The sequence below is a fragment of the Drosophila erecta genome, unplaced genomic scaffold (assembly GCF_003286155.1).
Source record: "Drosophila erecta strain 14021-0224.00,06,07 unplaced genomic scaffold, DereRS2 tig00000055-arrow-pilon, whole genome shotgun sequence".
In the NCBI taxonomy this organism is placed as follows: domain Eukaryota; kingdom Metazoa; phylum Arthropoda; class Insecta; order Diptera; family Drosophilidae; genus Drosophila; species Drosophila erecta.
Genome location: NW_020825200.1, coordinates 8,797,391 through 8,810,944, shown reverse-complemented (window position 1 = coordinate 8,810,944; position 13,554 = coordinate 8,797,391). Strand labels below are relative to the sequence as shown.

The following is a 13,554-nucleotide window of genomic DNA, read 5'->3' as shown; positions in this document are numbered from 1 at the left end:
TTGCTGTTTTGCAATATGGAAATACAAGTATGTCTACATGCGCTATTATTTTATCAAAACCAACTATTTTTTTTAAGGCCATTAAAATAAATTTTACACTGAACACTGAGAAACATCAAGAAATTTCCTAAAAAATCGTATCGTTTAAATTTTTAATTTATCACCTATTTATGTTATTTAATTTAAATTAGGATGGATCATTATTAAAAATATATGTATTGCATTAAGGACTTCAGTGTAGACAATCTTTTTTTCCAAAATTTGTAGTCTTGCTTTCCTCAAGAAAATGTTCAGCTGATGATTTAATAGCATATTTATTGAAATCTTTTTTTTCAAAAGATTTGCTTTTAGCCAAAAGGAATAATATGGAACCTGTTTTCAAGTCTTAAATTGTAAGGACCTCAAATGCTTTACAACTCTGTTCCGGTTTGTGTCATCGCTAGAATTGCGTGTATACCAGTTTATCAAGATGGGTCGAGTCCGCGGAGAGTGGTCATTTTTAGTACCACTCATTCTTATCGCCCAGCTGTAAGCATAAGAAACCGCTGGTTGAGAATAGAAACCAAACAGCTTTAATTTTTCAGTTTGATCAGTTTATTTGTATTCCAAGTTGGTAATCTCGAGTGCTGAATACTCATAAGCGAACAGTAAATACTGCCAACGAACTTTGGACGGAGCTACGTCATCGGGTGGACGGGTCCAAAGTCCAACTTGTTGCACCGATCTTGTTGTTCGTGTTGTGTTTTGGATTGGAATAAACACAATATCATACATACTTACTTAAATAGGAACAGTTTACGGTGCACTTCTGCAAGAACTCAGAGCCCAGAACTCTTCCCACTGCTAAATCGGTATTAGCAGCAAAAAAAAGAGCTGAAAATGTCGGCACTCTTGAAAATGCACAGCGGTAAGTGTTCCCAGAACCCACATTTCAGTCATTACATAACCGCAAAGATGTCGATAGACCCACAAACCCATAAAATCGCCCGATTATACAATGATCTATCTCCATCTAGTCCGGAGACTCTTCAACCCTGCCCTGGCTCGCAGCATCTCCGATGTGGCCAAATATCCCAGGATCACCACCCACTATACGCTGAATCCCCGCGAGAAGGATGAGCGCTGGACGGAAGTGGACATGGAGCGCTGCGTCGAGGAGGTGGACCTGGTGATCGTGGGTGGAGGACCTGCCGGCATGTCGGCGGCTATTCGGGCGAAGCAACTGGCGGCGGAAAAGGATCAGGTATGTAAGTCTCTATATGGCCATCGGACGCCCAATGAGCACCCGCTTGTTTGTAGGAAATTCGCGTCTGCGTGGTGGAAAAGGCCGCCGAAGTTGGCGGACATATTCTCTCCGGCGCCGTCATAGATCCTATCTCTTTGAACGAGCTAATCCCAGACTGGCAGGAGCAGGGAGCTCCGCTTAACACACCCGTGACCAAGGATACCTTCTCCTTCCTCACCGGATCCGGCCGCATCTCCATTCCGGTCTTTAAGGGCTGGCCCATGGACAACCATGGCAACTACGTAGTTCGCCTGGGACACCTGGTCAAGTGGCTTGGGGATCAGGCGGAGGCACTAGGCGTAGAGATCTATCCCGGCTGTGCTGCTTCCGAGGTGCTGTTTCACGAGGATGGCAGTGTCAAGGGCATTGCCACCAACGACGTGGGCATTGCCAAGAGCGGTGCTCCCAAAGACACCTTTGCACGTGGCATGGAATTGCACGCCAAGACTACGATTTTTGCCGAAGGCTGTCGTGGTCACCTGACCAAGCAGATTATGCAGAAGTTCGGACTGAACGAGGGCAGCGAACCACAGGCCTACGGTATCGGTCTAAAGGAGGTCTGGGAGATTGCCCCCGAGAAGCATCAGTGAGTGGCTAAAAGAAGTTACCTAAACAACAAGTGTTACCCCTACTTATCTTCTTCTCCAGACCTGGTTTGGTGGAGCACACCATTGGCTGGCCTCTGGACCGCTTCACATATGGCGGCTCCTTCTTGTACCATTTGAACGAGCCCACACCCACCATCGCAGTTGGCTTTGTGGTGGGCTTGAACTACAAGAATCCCTGGCTCAGTCCCTTCCAGGAGTTCCAGCGATTCAAGACGCATCCCAAGGTGCGACACGTCTTCGAGGGAGCCACTCGAATTGCCTATGGGGCACGCGCCATCAATGAGGGTGGCTTCCAAAGTCTGCCCCAGAAGCTATCGTTCCCGGGAGGTTGCCTTGTGGGCTGCAGTGCTGGCTTCTTGAATGTTCCTCGCATTAAGGGCTCCCATTACGCGATGAAGAGCGGCATGCTGGCGGCGGAGAGTGCACTTGAAGCCATCAATGCGGACGCACAATCGACGGCTGGTGTGGAACCCACAGGCTACGCGGAGAAGTAAGCTTAGAGTCTTGCAGGCAGAAAGACACAATATTAAGTAACCAACAAAATGTTTTTTCCCAGAATCAAGAACTCCTTTGTATGGAAGGATCTGTACAGCGTGCGAAATGTCCACCCTTCTTTCCACAATCCATTGGGCCTGTACGGTGGCCTTGTGCTCAGTGGCTTCTCCATTTTCATGGGCGGCCGGGAACCATGGACCCTAAAACACGGTCCCCAGGATCACGAGTCCCTGCAGCCAGCCAGCTCCTGCCAGCCCATTGTTTACCCCAAGCCCGATGGCAAGATCTCCTTCGATCTGCTGTCTTCGGTGGCACTCACGGGCACAAACCACGAAGGCGACCAGCCCGCCCATCTCACGCTCAAGGACGACCGCATCCCTGTGGATCATAATTTGGCGCTGTACGAGGGACCCGAGCAGAGATTCTGCCCAGCCGGCGTGTACGAGTACGTGCCCAATGAGGAGGGCGGCAACATGAAGCTGCAAATTAACGCTCAGAACTGCATCCACTGCAAGACCTGTGATATCAAGGACCCCAAGCAGAACATCAACTGGGTGGTGCCCGAGGGAGGTGGCGGTCCCGCCTACAACGGCATGTGAAAGGATTATCATCCCAGCCAATCCGTGTACCGCAATTGCATTTCACTAGTTATTAAAGTTGAGAATTTGAACTTATGATTCGGAAATAAGCCTAAAGTTGCAATAAAATTGTAGTAAAAGCCAGACAGTCAGTTGCCAAAAAGGTTTTATTTAAAATGTTCTACTATCATTTGTTTGGTTTTGTTCTCGTTTTTTTTTCTGTTTAAAACACCAACTTAATAGGTAAATATTGAATCCACAATCAATTTGTCAATTTCAAAAACCTTTCATATTCAGTGCACGGATAAAACTTGTTTCTCTTTATATAGTTTCACATATATATGCATGTATAATGTACTATCTTGTTTTTCACCAAAACGGTTGCATGTCATTAGCCTAGAGTTACGATTCAGTTGTATATGGTTATTAGAACAGACACATCAATGGATACACTGAAGTAGGTGACCCTCCTCTCTCTGAAATGCTACCCAATCCTTGTGCCTATCCGCATATCACTCCCGGACCTATCTATAGTTTAGCTGAACATACATATATGCCCTCAATATTCTCTAAGTGAGTTCAAGCACAAGTCTTTGAATAACTATTATATGATGCTTGTGGAGTGCCACATAAATTTCATTACAACAGTGCGTAGGTGTAACATTTTATCTAGGTTGTTCTATCCTAAAGGTACAGCGAATACGAATTTACACTCTGGACGACCTGTTTGCAGATCGCGACGTCTGGATTACTTCTGTGCTGTGAGTGGTCCCTGTGACCGTAGGACGTCCTTTAGACAGTCAACTGTACAGTGCGTCGATCAAATATACTCAAATATACTCCAATCAATATAAACTCTCTCTTTAATTTAACTAGACTACATTTATGGGTTTCTGGGTAAGCCTTCCTCATGCAATGCCAATCGAAACGACCCTTTGTACATTACGTGCTGCTTAGTGGAGGTTATCTCTTTCGGGATTTCACTAGGATTGTATTAGGTTAATATCAGTTACCGATTTATCTACGCTTACTTAAATAGCACAATTAACACCTGTATTGAAATTTTTCACCATCAAGTTGTTCGTTATCATTATCATTTGCAATCAACATTGGTACAACATTCAGTTATATCAGTTACTTCTTCATGTATCTGTTTGTTCATCAAAAAGAGGCACTGTTTTTAAGGCAACACTACACAGTGAAGTTATTTAGCAGGATCCTATGTACATAAACAGAACGAGGTCCTAATGAAAATGATAGATATGGGAAAATTCGAAAAGTTCTGCAAATCATATGAAAATCATTGGGGGTCAACATGGGTTCGGCTTACAACATTCAGTGGTGCAACAAGTACATAGCCCACAGATATTCACATATAATACTTATGTACATCATATATATATATAATATAAACACCAACAACGAACAGGCCAGCTTTAGCTGGTCTCGGCGTTACTGGAAAACCTTTGCCATGGAATGGACTGGACTGCTCTGTGGACTCACTACGTGTATTTCACACTGGGTCCAGGGTAACTATCTTGCTCATCCTAAAAGTGCGCTTCGGTTCGGGGAACCGCGGCAACTTGCTTAGTGTATATATCGTACGATAATATATATGGCTAGAAAATATCTTTCTCGTGCTGGTAGACGTATAATTTCGCACCGATCCGTTCGATCTGCTCAAATCGGCTCAATCTGCTTACATATGTAGGTGTTGTAAAGCTTGTTCAATGGGGAAACCTGTAGAGTGTGTGTTTGCTTATTGTTAATGCTTGCCGCCGGCTGCACCTGCATTGTTCGCGTACTGTACTCAAATATGCACAGCTGATGCAGCCCTATATCAAATACAAATATACATAAAATATTTAACTCTTTTTGTTTGCGCCGTTTCGCGCTGCTGTATAAAGTGCAACAGGTCATGTGGCCAGTGCAAATATTGGCGGGCGCGTTTACCCCGTTAGCCAAATATTGGCAATTTCGAAATGGGCAATTGACATTGACACAGGCGCAGACACGCCCACTGTTTTATGTATGTGGCCTGTTTAAATATGGCCGGGCGAATTGTACAGAGAGCAAATAAAGATATGGATTAATCAAATAAACAGCGACGAGAACGAAAAATTTCTTGAATAATTTTATTTAAATTATATTTTGTTGAGTTGTTGCTGCTGTTGCGATTGTTGTTGTTTTACAAACTGCATTTAAATGTAAAAAATACAAAAAACTTAGGCACAAGAATTTGAAACACTTCAAATTGAATAGAAATCCACTTTAAATTTAAATTACAAATTATGACTTCGTTTCGCTTAAGAGATGAAGATAAAGGTGTCTATTAAATAATCGCTTAAATCGGAACTAAACTAAATCATAATGTGTGTATGCGCACTTGCACAAGGCTGTGATTTTGGCTTAAATCAATTAAACCAACCATCAAAAATCGTATTTGGTTCGATGGGGAACCAAACGCTCTGAAGAGCGTGTGCATAGAACAGAACTAAAAATTGACGATTAATTGCACAAAATTACAAATTATGATAGAACACTGAGTACATCTGCGTGAGGGTCTGTGTTTTGCTTAGAGTTTCTCAATCGTTTCATCGTATGACTTGCATGGTTTACGTATCTCGTAGTTCCCTACGAACTAAGTTTAAAACTTATGACACTAAAATCAAATATGTACAGCATAAAGAGCTCTTTCATCAATCGCTTCCGTTTTGTTTTTTGCTTTTTTGTTTGTCTGCATCAGTTTTGCCTAAGATTAGATTTAACATTAACTTTAACCATACTCGTAACTGTATTTGTAATTGTAACTAAACTAAATCAGCTCAACACTCTAACCTGCTCAAATTTCTCGGCAGGATGCGGCGGCAGCACCGCCAGCACTGCGTTTATAATTTAAAATTATAACTATTACCGTAGATGTGTAATCGTAATTCATTTAAGTTACAATAACTATAGATATGACACTGTCACTGTTCGCTTAATCCGTAAAACAAAACAAAACTGCCTCCAGTTTCCTCTCTCTTAACTATTGCACTGGTCCGGAAACGGAGGACGTGGCGGCTACGGATGCTGCTGTGCTCCGTAGGCCACCGTCAGTTGCTGGCCATAGCAGTCGTAGCCGGACTGCAGGAGGCTGTAGGAGCTGCGACCTATGTCCTTACGGGGCGGTGGCGGCATCATGACCAGGTCGTCGCACTCGGCCGGCTTCTTGTTGCTGTTGCTGTTGCTGCTACTGCTGCTGCTGCTGCTGCTGCTGTTGCTGCTACTGCTGCTGCTGCTGCTGATGATGGTGTTGGGGGTGCTGCAGCTGGTGTTGCTGCCGTTGATGCTGCTGCAGCCGGTGTGGTTATTGTGATGTGGCTTGTAGTGGCTGCTACCAGCAGCTCGTGCCGGCTATGTGCCCCATCCGCCCGATATTCTCGGCCGTTTGTGGTTGGGGGCATCGTAGTCGCCCAGCTGTTGCTGCTGATGCTGCTGCTGCTGTTGCTGCTGCACGGCGACGGCTGCCAGACGCACATCCTGGTCGCTGCTCGGCGCACCTGCGTTAAGGATAATGAAGTCTGTTAAGCTATTAGTTTGATTTGATCCAAGGTCGCATGTGTATGACAAAGGCAGGCGGACGGGCATTCAGGGCAGGCGGGGCGTGGCCAGACACTCGGACATTCAGCATCTGACCGTTGTGAGCTTGTGTTTGTGATTATGACTCCTGCAGTTCTAGAAGTCCCCAAAGGCCCGAGAAATAAGGTTTATATTTCAATTCCCACCTTAAAGGGACTTGTAGAACTTTAGGTGGTGTTTGTGGTTAGCAGGAAATCGCTTGGTTGTGTGGTTAGTGGAGAAAAATCAAAACGAAAGGCAGCCAAACAAAATTTCTGTAGGATTTTACAAAGGCTTAAAGGCTCCCGAAACTTAGACGAAATCAAACTTGGTTTCAAGTGCCCCCGTTTCTAAAAACGATTTTGTTTTTGTTGCATTTAGAAGATATGGTCTATAGTTTTGTATGTATGCGTATATATAGGTGCTTGTATGCTTGTATATGTGTATGTGTATGTGTGTGTCTGAATGTATTTGATGTATTTCGTTTGTGGCCAATTTACCGGCAAAATTCCATCTAGGATTATGTCCCATTAGCGCGCGGTACGGATATCCTTCATACTTATCATGCCCTAAATATTACCACACATTGTAGTTGTTGTCGTTGTCGTTGTGGGTTAATGCAAAAAAAGACAATCGTATTATATAGTAACAATATTAGAACGGCAGGTTGCAAGTGAGAGAAAACGAAAATCAAAGTGCCTCGACGGACAACGTGGCGTATACGTAATCTTGAGTTAAGTATACGCCCGTTGGGCACTGGAAATTAAACGTTAACAGAGAGATAAGGAAAGAGCGTTTAACATTAAAAAACATGCCGCTATACAGATTAACATTTTGTATTTCATAAATTTGCAACTCTAGATAAATTAGTAGACAAACGGCAGCAATTTTCGCAAGCGGAAATCCTTCAAACACGAGGGAGAAGTCAAAGAACAAAGGAAAGGAGAGCATAAAGGTGCAAGAATCAAATGCATACCTGGAGTGGGTGTGATGTGGCCCGTGGACGAGGGGCGCGAGTTGGGCATGACCAGGTGGTGTTGCTGCGCGTGGCTCAGCACGCTAAGATTGGTGGCCTGCTCGACGTTCCCGTTGCTGCCGCCGCCGCCTCCGCCACCGCCTCCTCCGCCCTGCCCCGAAGGACCTCCCGCCAGGACACTGACGTTGTTCAAGTGCGTGATGACATTGGCTGCGCTGACGGCTCCACCGCCTACTGCTCCACCTCCGCCACCGCTGGCGTTGCTACTGGTGCTGCTGCTGGAGCCGCCGCTGCCCGTGGAACCATTGCTGTTCTGCTGATGGCCGCTGGCGGAAAGATCTCTCGGCGGCGACTGCGGCTCAGCCTTGACCTTTATGGAAACGGGGGAGGTGGCGGGCGGCGGCGTGCTATTCGAGACAGCCAGGTGCGAGAGACTGGGAAGCAGAGATATGACAACATTATCAATAAGCTATTAAAAGTACGATACTGGGGTAACTTGTACGAGGCGCATCACCTTGTATCGCCTTGTACAAACCCAGAATGCTCGGAATGCTCACCTAGAGTGCGGCACCAGGCCCTGATGCCAGGTGTTGAGGCTCATGATATCTGCGCTGTTCATTACGCCCGAGGAGGAGAAGTCCTGCGCCCCGAAGGAATAGCTCGTGAGGGCGGGAATCGGCGTCTGCAGCGTGACCACTGGCGTGTTTAGCGATGTCTGACTCTGTCGTTGCTAGGATTACACAGAGATTAGGAGATTAGGCCAGGATAAGAATAAAACCCAATTAGGGAGACTATATGTGTGGGGCACTTACATCTGCATATCCCCCGTCATCCGGCGCTGACATATTGGGCGGTATGGGGGCAATGGTTGGCGGTATGACAACCCTTAGATTGGAAGCTCGTCCGTTCTGGCTGCCCGGCGATTGCTGCTTAATGGACAAGTGGTGGGCTGCAAGGAGATCGCGGTTAGTTGGGTGTTGGGTGCCATTGCCACAGATTGGGACGATGATGGAGTGAGTCAGGTGGTGTGGATTAGATGTGGAAGGAGGAGGAGTAATGTTTATGCCCACCTATGCCAGGACTGGGACCCGGACTCGGTGATCCCACAAGCGGCGAGTGTGAATGCGGATAGCCGTTCGACATCTCCAGCATGGAACCCGATGGATAGACTGATGAGCCAAAGAAAAGACAAGAGTATGCAAACACACGTTTAGACCGGATTGCTATCGCAATATATATGGTATATATGGTATACAGAACTTCGCACGCAATTCGGTTAGATGGCGGTGAGTGGGTTAGGAAAACCAGAAATTAAATATCAGAAACATAACTAAAAACGAACAAAAAAAACGCGGTTAAAGGTTAGAGTATTAGAGTTTCGAGCAAGCATGCAAATCATGTCAGATCAAATCAGATCAAATTAGAGAGCAACGAAGGCAACGAATCCAGGAACAGAACCAACAAAGATAGATAGATAGAAATGTGTGTGCAGCCGGCGCGAGACACTGTACTAACTTATCAGGGACATCCCACCTGAATCCGTCTCCGAACTCGATGGACGGGGGCTGATGTTGGTGTGGGACATCTGTGGACTGGCCTGCAGCAGGTTGTCGCCGTAGGATCCCGGCACCGGAACGGAAACGGGCAGCGTGTAGCTGCTGTTTGGCAGCTGGCGTGTTGCGCCCGCTCCGCCGATGGCCATCTGGTTGCGCTGCATCATGTTCTGGAACTCCTCGTCGATCTTGTTGTACTTGGCCTCCGTTCGCGGAGTGAGTGTGTAGTCCGTTTCGGCTTCGGGCGAGTCCGGCGACATAACGCCGTTCTTGTTCTCCTTCTGCAAAGCGAAAATGAACGGCGATATTTGAAATCGAAATCCAACGAGTGACGTGATAATTGCCCGAGGCTCTACTCCCGTTTCACTTGACGCTTTGTTGTGCTAAATTATGTAAATGCAAATCTCGTCCTGATCTCTCCTCCGCAGCTCCCCTGCAGCATTAACATTACAAAACCATTTACGCGCGGACAGCAACAACGGCGGAACGGAGGAACGATGAAACCGAGACGACGACGTCGCATTAGAAATGCAAAATACTTTGGCGACATTTCCGCGCCTTCTCCGCCGGATTTGCCCCACCTTTCCCCTCTCTCTCCCTCTCTCCCCCCGTCGCCCCAGGATATTGCCTTAATCCTTGCTAAAGGCGATACGAGTTTGCTCGAAGGACTGCAGCACTTCCGCAGGTATGAATTTAATGAGAGATATCGGATTAGGCATGCACAGATTCGGATTGATACTTTAAGGTGATCTGTGGCATGTCTTTTTTTCATAGTAACATATCACATATCCTTTCTATGATCAACATCTTGGCCTACTTACTTATTTACTTACTCTCAGCACTATCGTAGCTATGAGCTAGTTTGTAGTTCGCTTCTGATTATAATATAGATTTTTTAACAGAACTACAGGGTACTTTCGGGTCTTGTCAGCAGTTCATTTGTGTGCCCCTGCTACTGCTGTTCTGCTGTTCTGCTGTGCTTTTCACGGCTCACTCGAATTTGCATAATGGCGCTCCCTTGCGAGGCGCCCTCCCCCGATTTTCCACCCAAATATGTTCACCCCCTTCCACTTACCTCGATGATGTTCTTGTTGGTGAGGGACTCGTGGGGCTCGTTGTACTCGGTGTACTTGAGCAAGACGCGATCCATGTCGGTGCTGGCGTACTGGTACAGCTTGTTGCTCGACGAGAAGATGATCAGGGCGATCTCGCAGTCGCAGAGCACGGACAGCTCGTAGGCCTTCTTCATCACGCCGAACTTGCGCTTGTTGAAGGTCACCTGGGAAGGGGCGGGAAGAGCACCGGAAACGGAAGTGCGTTCAATTACTGCTCATGCTCAAATATTTATGCGGTTCGAAAATGTAATTAGAGGCATGGCCTTAGCCAAAGTGGCCGCGGCCAAGTGGGAAAGCGGGAAAGTGGCCCAGGGGCCCAGGTCCTTGTTCGTTTCCTAGCTGCCTAGTTGGTAATGAATCGATTATGGCCGAGTCAAGGCCAAAGGGGCAGCACCATAAACAAGTTGTTACTGTTCCATTTGTTCTGTTTTTTTTTTTTGCTTTTTATATTTTTTTTTCACTGCTCGGCGATGACGCGTTTATGGCTTGGCCAAGACGTAGCCTCAGCCAGAAAGGAAGAGAAAGCCGGTGGAAAAACCTTGCGATGACACGGCACACGCTCGACAGTTTAAAAATGGGCACGGCACAAGAAAATTATATCCGTGCTAAGGAGGCAAAAGTACTTTCAAATGTCTTCCCTTATTTGTTATAGTTGATATAGCTACTGAGTTACTCGTGGTATATATGCTTTCCTTGTATGGGATATTATTCTTTAAAGATTTAACAATTAAACAAACATATTTCCACTAGCATACTCGTTAATCAGATATCAATTCCTCCTCTCTAATCCAACAAACTAATTCACTGAAAACCCATTGTTATATTTTAATGATGAAACGCTATCTCGACTGAGCATTGATTTCAATGTAAAAGCCATGAATCAATTCACCTGTCTTAATTAAGTTTCATTGCCATGGCAAATTTGAAGCCTGTGTTTCGAGTATGGCAAACAAGAGATGTTCAGTGAATTTGTATTATTATTGCTACGGATTGGCAAACACATGGTGACACTCACCTGCCGATTGCGTTCATCGGTGATGCGTGATATTTGAATTTTTTTGCGGCCCATGGCAACAGATTTCCTATTATCCTGCAATGGAAACGGAAATGGCGGTGTCCTTGTCCTCGGCTGGCTGATTCCTGCTGGCTTGGTCGCTAGTTTTGCTGGATTTGCTACTGGATTTCCGGCAGCTGGCGGGAGAACTCCGTTAGTTGCTGCCCTGCGGATTGCTGTGGCTCTTCCTGACGTGGCAGACGTGGTGCATATTTATATAGGTTGTCTATATATAATCCTTTATGCTTGTTTTTTAAGTGGACGGCTTGTTAAAACGGCAAATTCTACTTGTATATAGGTGTGTATATAATTTTATATAATTGTGTGTTCCGTATAAATTGTCCTCAGGTAACTGAAAAGAGACAGATTAGGAGGAGGGAAACGATAAGTGATTGACTGGCTTAAAGGGTTGGAGTGGGAGTGCGGGAGTAGTTAACCCCATGGCTGACAATTTAACCCACTTAGCTGGCGACTTCAAAAGGCTTTTCCAGATGGACGGGGAAAGGATTTGCGGTCAACTTGCTCCATTGTCGCTCCACTGGCGCTGAAAGTTCAATGCACCGCTAATGAAGATGAAGAGCAACTTGTGTCGCATATGTGGTATACTTGTATGTCGCCCACGGTGACCTATTTCATGAGCTGGGCTTCAGTTAATTGATGGCGACTGACCCCACGCATGATTAAGTTCGCGTTGTCCCTCCGCCGAAGGCTCTGGACCCTAGATCTATCCCTTTGATGTCCTGCCAGCGCTCGCCACACACGCACCTAATCAATAAGGATGTGCCAACAAGTTAACATCGCAAGCAGTTTAAAAGCGGAAACGGAAGCGGCACTCCAGATCCCGTTATTCCTCTTGCCCGGGGGCAACGAGAACACTCAAGAGCACCGGCGGAAGCTGGGTCTCTATATCTTTCCCCACTTTTCCCACTTTCCCGTGCTTTTCAGCATTTTTCCTCTGCGGCATCGGCACGTGGCTGGCAAACGCGAGCCAGCAAGAGCACACGCAGGACCCCTCACTGCTCCTTTGAGTCGGGCCATTCAATCACTCAGATAAACTGGGCTGCACAATCGCAGAGAAATGATTGCTATCGCAGGTACACAAATAGGCACGAGGCTTTAAGATCTATTTATATACTCGTAATTGTTTGATTTTAGAGCTAATGAAATGATGCAAATATTTCAGATATTTCTCCACTTCCTTGAGATCCAAATGCTAACTATAATTTGGGTTCCACAGCATTCCAATTATATATATGGAACCTAACATTTATGAATGATGTCCCCCAGTGAAGTAGAGTATTTCGACAAGGAAACATATTTTATTCTCCGTGCCAGAGGAAGAAAAAGAGGGAAATCGAGGCGGATAAATTTCAGTCCTCGCCTGTCGTTTTTCCTCTGGCCAGGCCAGGACCGGGGCCAAAAACAACAAGTGCCTTGGCAACGCTTTTCTTTCCATTCCATTCCCTTCCGCTTCCCTTCCAATCCGCTTTCCCCGCTCGCTTTTCGCCGACTCACGCAGCGACCTACGCAATATGCTTCAGCTTTCAGCTGAGCCAGCGGGATGAGGGTGGGTGGCATGTGGGTGGGCGGGCGAAATGGGTTGTGGCAGGACGTAGCGGGGTGCGGGGTGTGGGGTCTTAGCCTTGACGAATATGTGTGACAGCCAGCAAACACACTCACACTCACACCCACACTCTTGCAGAAGCGAGGACACACTCAACAAATTCGATACATTTTCCCAGCTTTTTTCCCATTTCCCTTTCTTTTATTGGGGCGACCTGCCATGATTATGCGTGAGTTTTGTATTCGGTGACTTGAACATTCATTATTGATATGGAAAGGAAACGAAATGGAAGCAGGCATGAATCGATAATGATATTGATGACGCTACCATTGGATTCGATAGCAACCCAAGTCGAAGACAACGCGCAGTGAATAAAGCCGCTCGATGACTTTCTTTCAGAGATTTAATGGCATGACCACGGACAAGTGTGGCTTCAAATGGATGTAAAAGATAGGGTATTAAGTATACGCAGTGGCGTGCCATACATATATCATCATCCCCCATTTGAACACCAATCAATAATTATCCGTTTAGTAATCAATATTAGATTTTCGAAAATTCTATCCAGCAAAACAAATTGCGGCCTTTGTTTGCTGCTGTTTGTATTCGGGATAAGCACTTGGGCCTTAATTAAAGGACACCTAATCCGCTTAGGATGTGCCACTCACCATTTTGTGACTGCCGTTCAGGGGATTAGCTCGGAATAGGCTTGCGATGGAGCAACCG

General features: G+C 46.1%; 2 protein-coding genes across 9 annotated transcripts in view; one reads left to right on the top strand and one right to left on the bottom strand.

Moving 5' to 3' along the window:
* The first annotated feature begins 482 nt into the window (after positions 1-482).
* On the top strand, positions 483-3,121 carry LOC6541781 (electron transfer flavoprotein-ubiquinone oxidoreductase, mitochondrial). The gene is made up of 5 exons (XM_001969090.3): positions 483-907; positions 1,017-1,243; positions 1,300-1,871; positions 1,934-2,383; positions 2,450-3,121. Exons 1-5 carry the CDS (start codon positions 880-882, stop codon positions 2,985-2,987), a joined length of 1,815 nt encoding a protein of 604 aa, XP_001969126.1. The 5' UTR covers positions 483-879; the 3' UTR covers positions 2,988-3,121.
* Positions 3,122-6,259: 3,138 nt separating this feature from the next.
* The window catches only part of LOC6541282 (myocyte-specific enhancer factor 2), a 42,813-nt gene continuing 35,518 nt past the window's right edge, over positions 6,260-13,554 (bottom strand). Inside the window, exons 4-12 of one of the 8 annotated variants that reach the window (XM_026979719.1) lie at positions 11,226-11,616; positions 10,171-10,374; positions 9,058-9,376; positions 8,613-8,711; positions 8,355-8,491; positions 8,100-8,272; positions 7,543-7,976; positions 7,067-7,135; positions 6,260-6,508 (exon numbers count right to left, since the gene is read on the bottom strand). In XM_026979719.1, coding sequence (XP_026835520.1) covers positions 6,363-6,508; positions 7,067-7,135; positions 7,543-7,976; positions 8,100-8,272; positions 8,355-8,491; positions 8,613-8,711; positions 9,058-9,376; positions 10,171-10,374; positions 11,226-11,279 — 1,635 coding nt within the window. In that variant the 5' untranslated portion in view covers positions 11,280-11,616 and the 3' untranslated portion in view covers positions 6,260-6,362. The other 7 variants (XM_026979720.1, XM_026979722.1, XM_026979721.1 and 4 more) reach the window with 7 other exon arrangements.

Bases quoted from the DNA above. Each gene is read 5' to 3' on its own strand.
- LOC6541781 (XM_001969090.3), top strand. From the start codon at position 880: ATGTCGGCACTCTTGAAAATGCACAGCG. The intron at 908-1,016 runs GTAAGTGTTCCC...ATCTCCATCTAG, and splicing joins ACTCTTGAAAATGCACAGCG to TCCGGAGACTCTTCAACCCT. The intron at 2,384-2,449 runs GTAAGCTTAGAG...GTTTTTTCCCAG, and splicing joins CCCACAGGCTACGCGGAGAA to AATCAAGAACTCCTTTGTAT.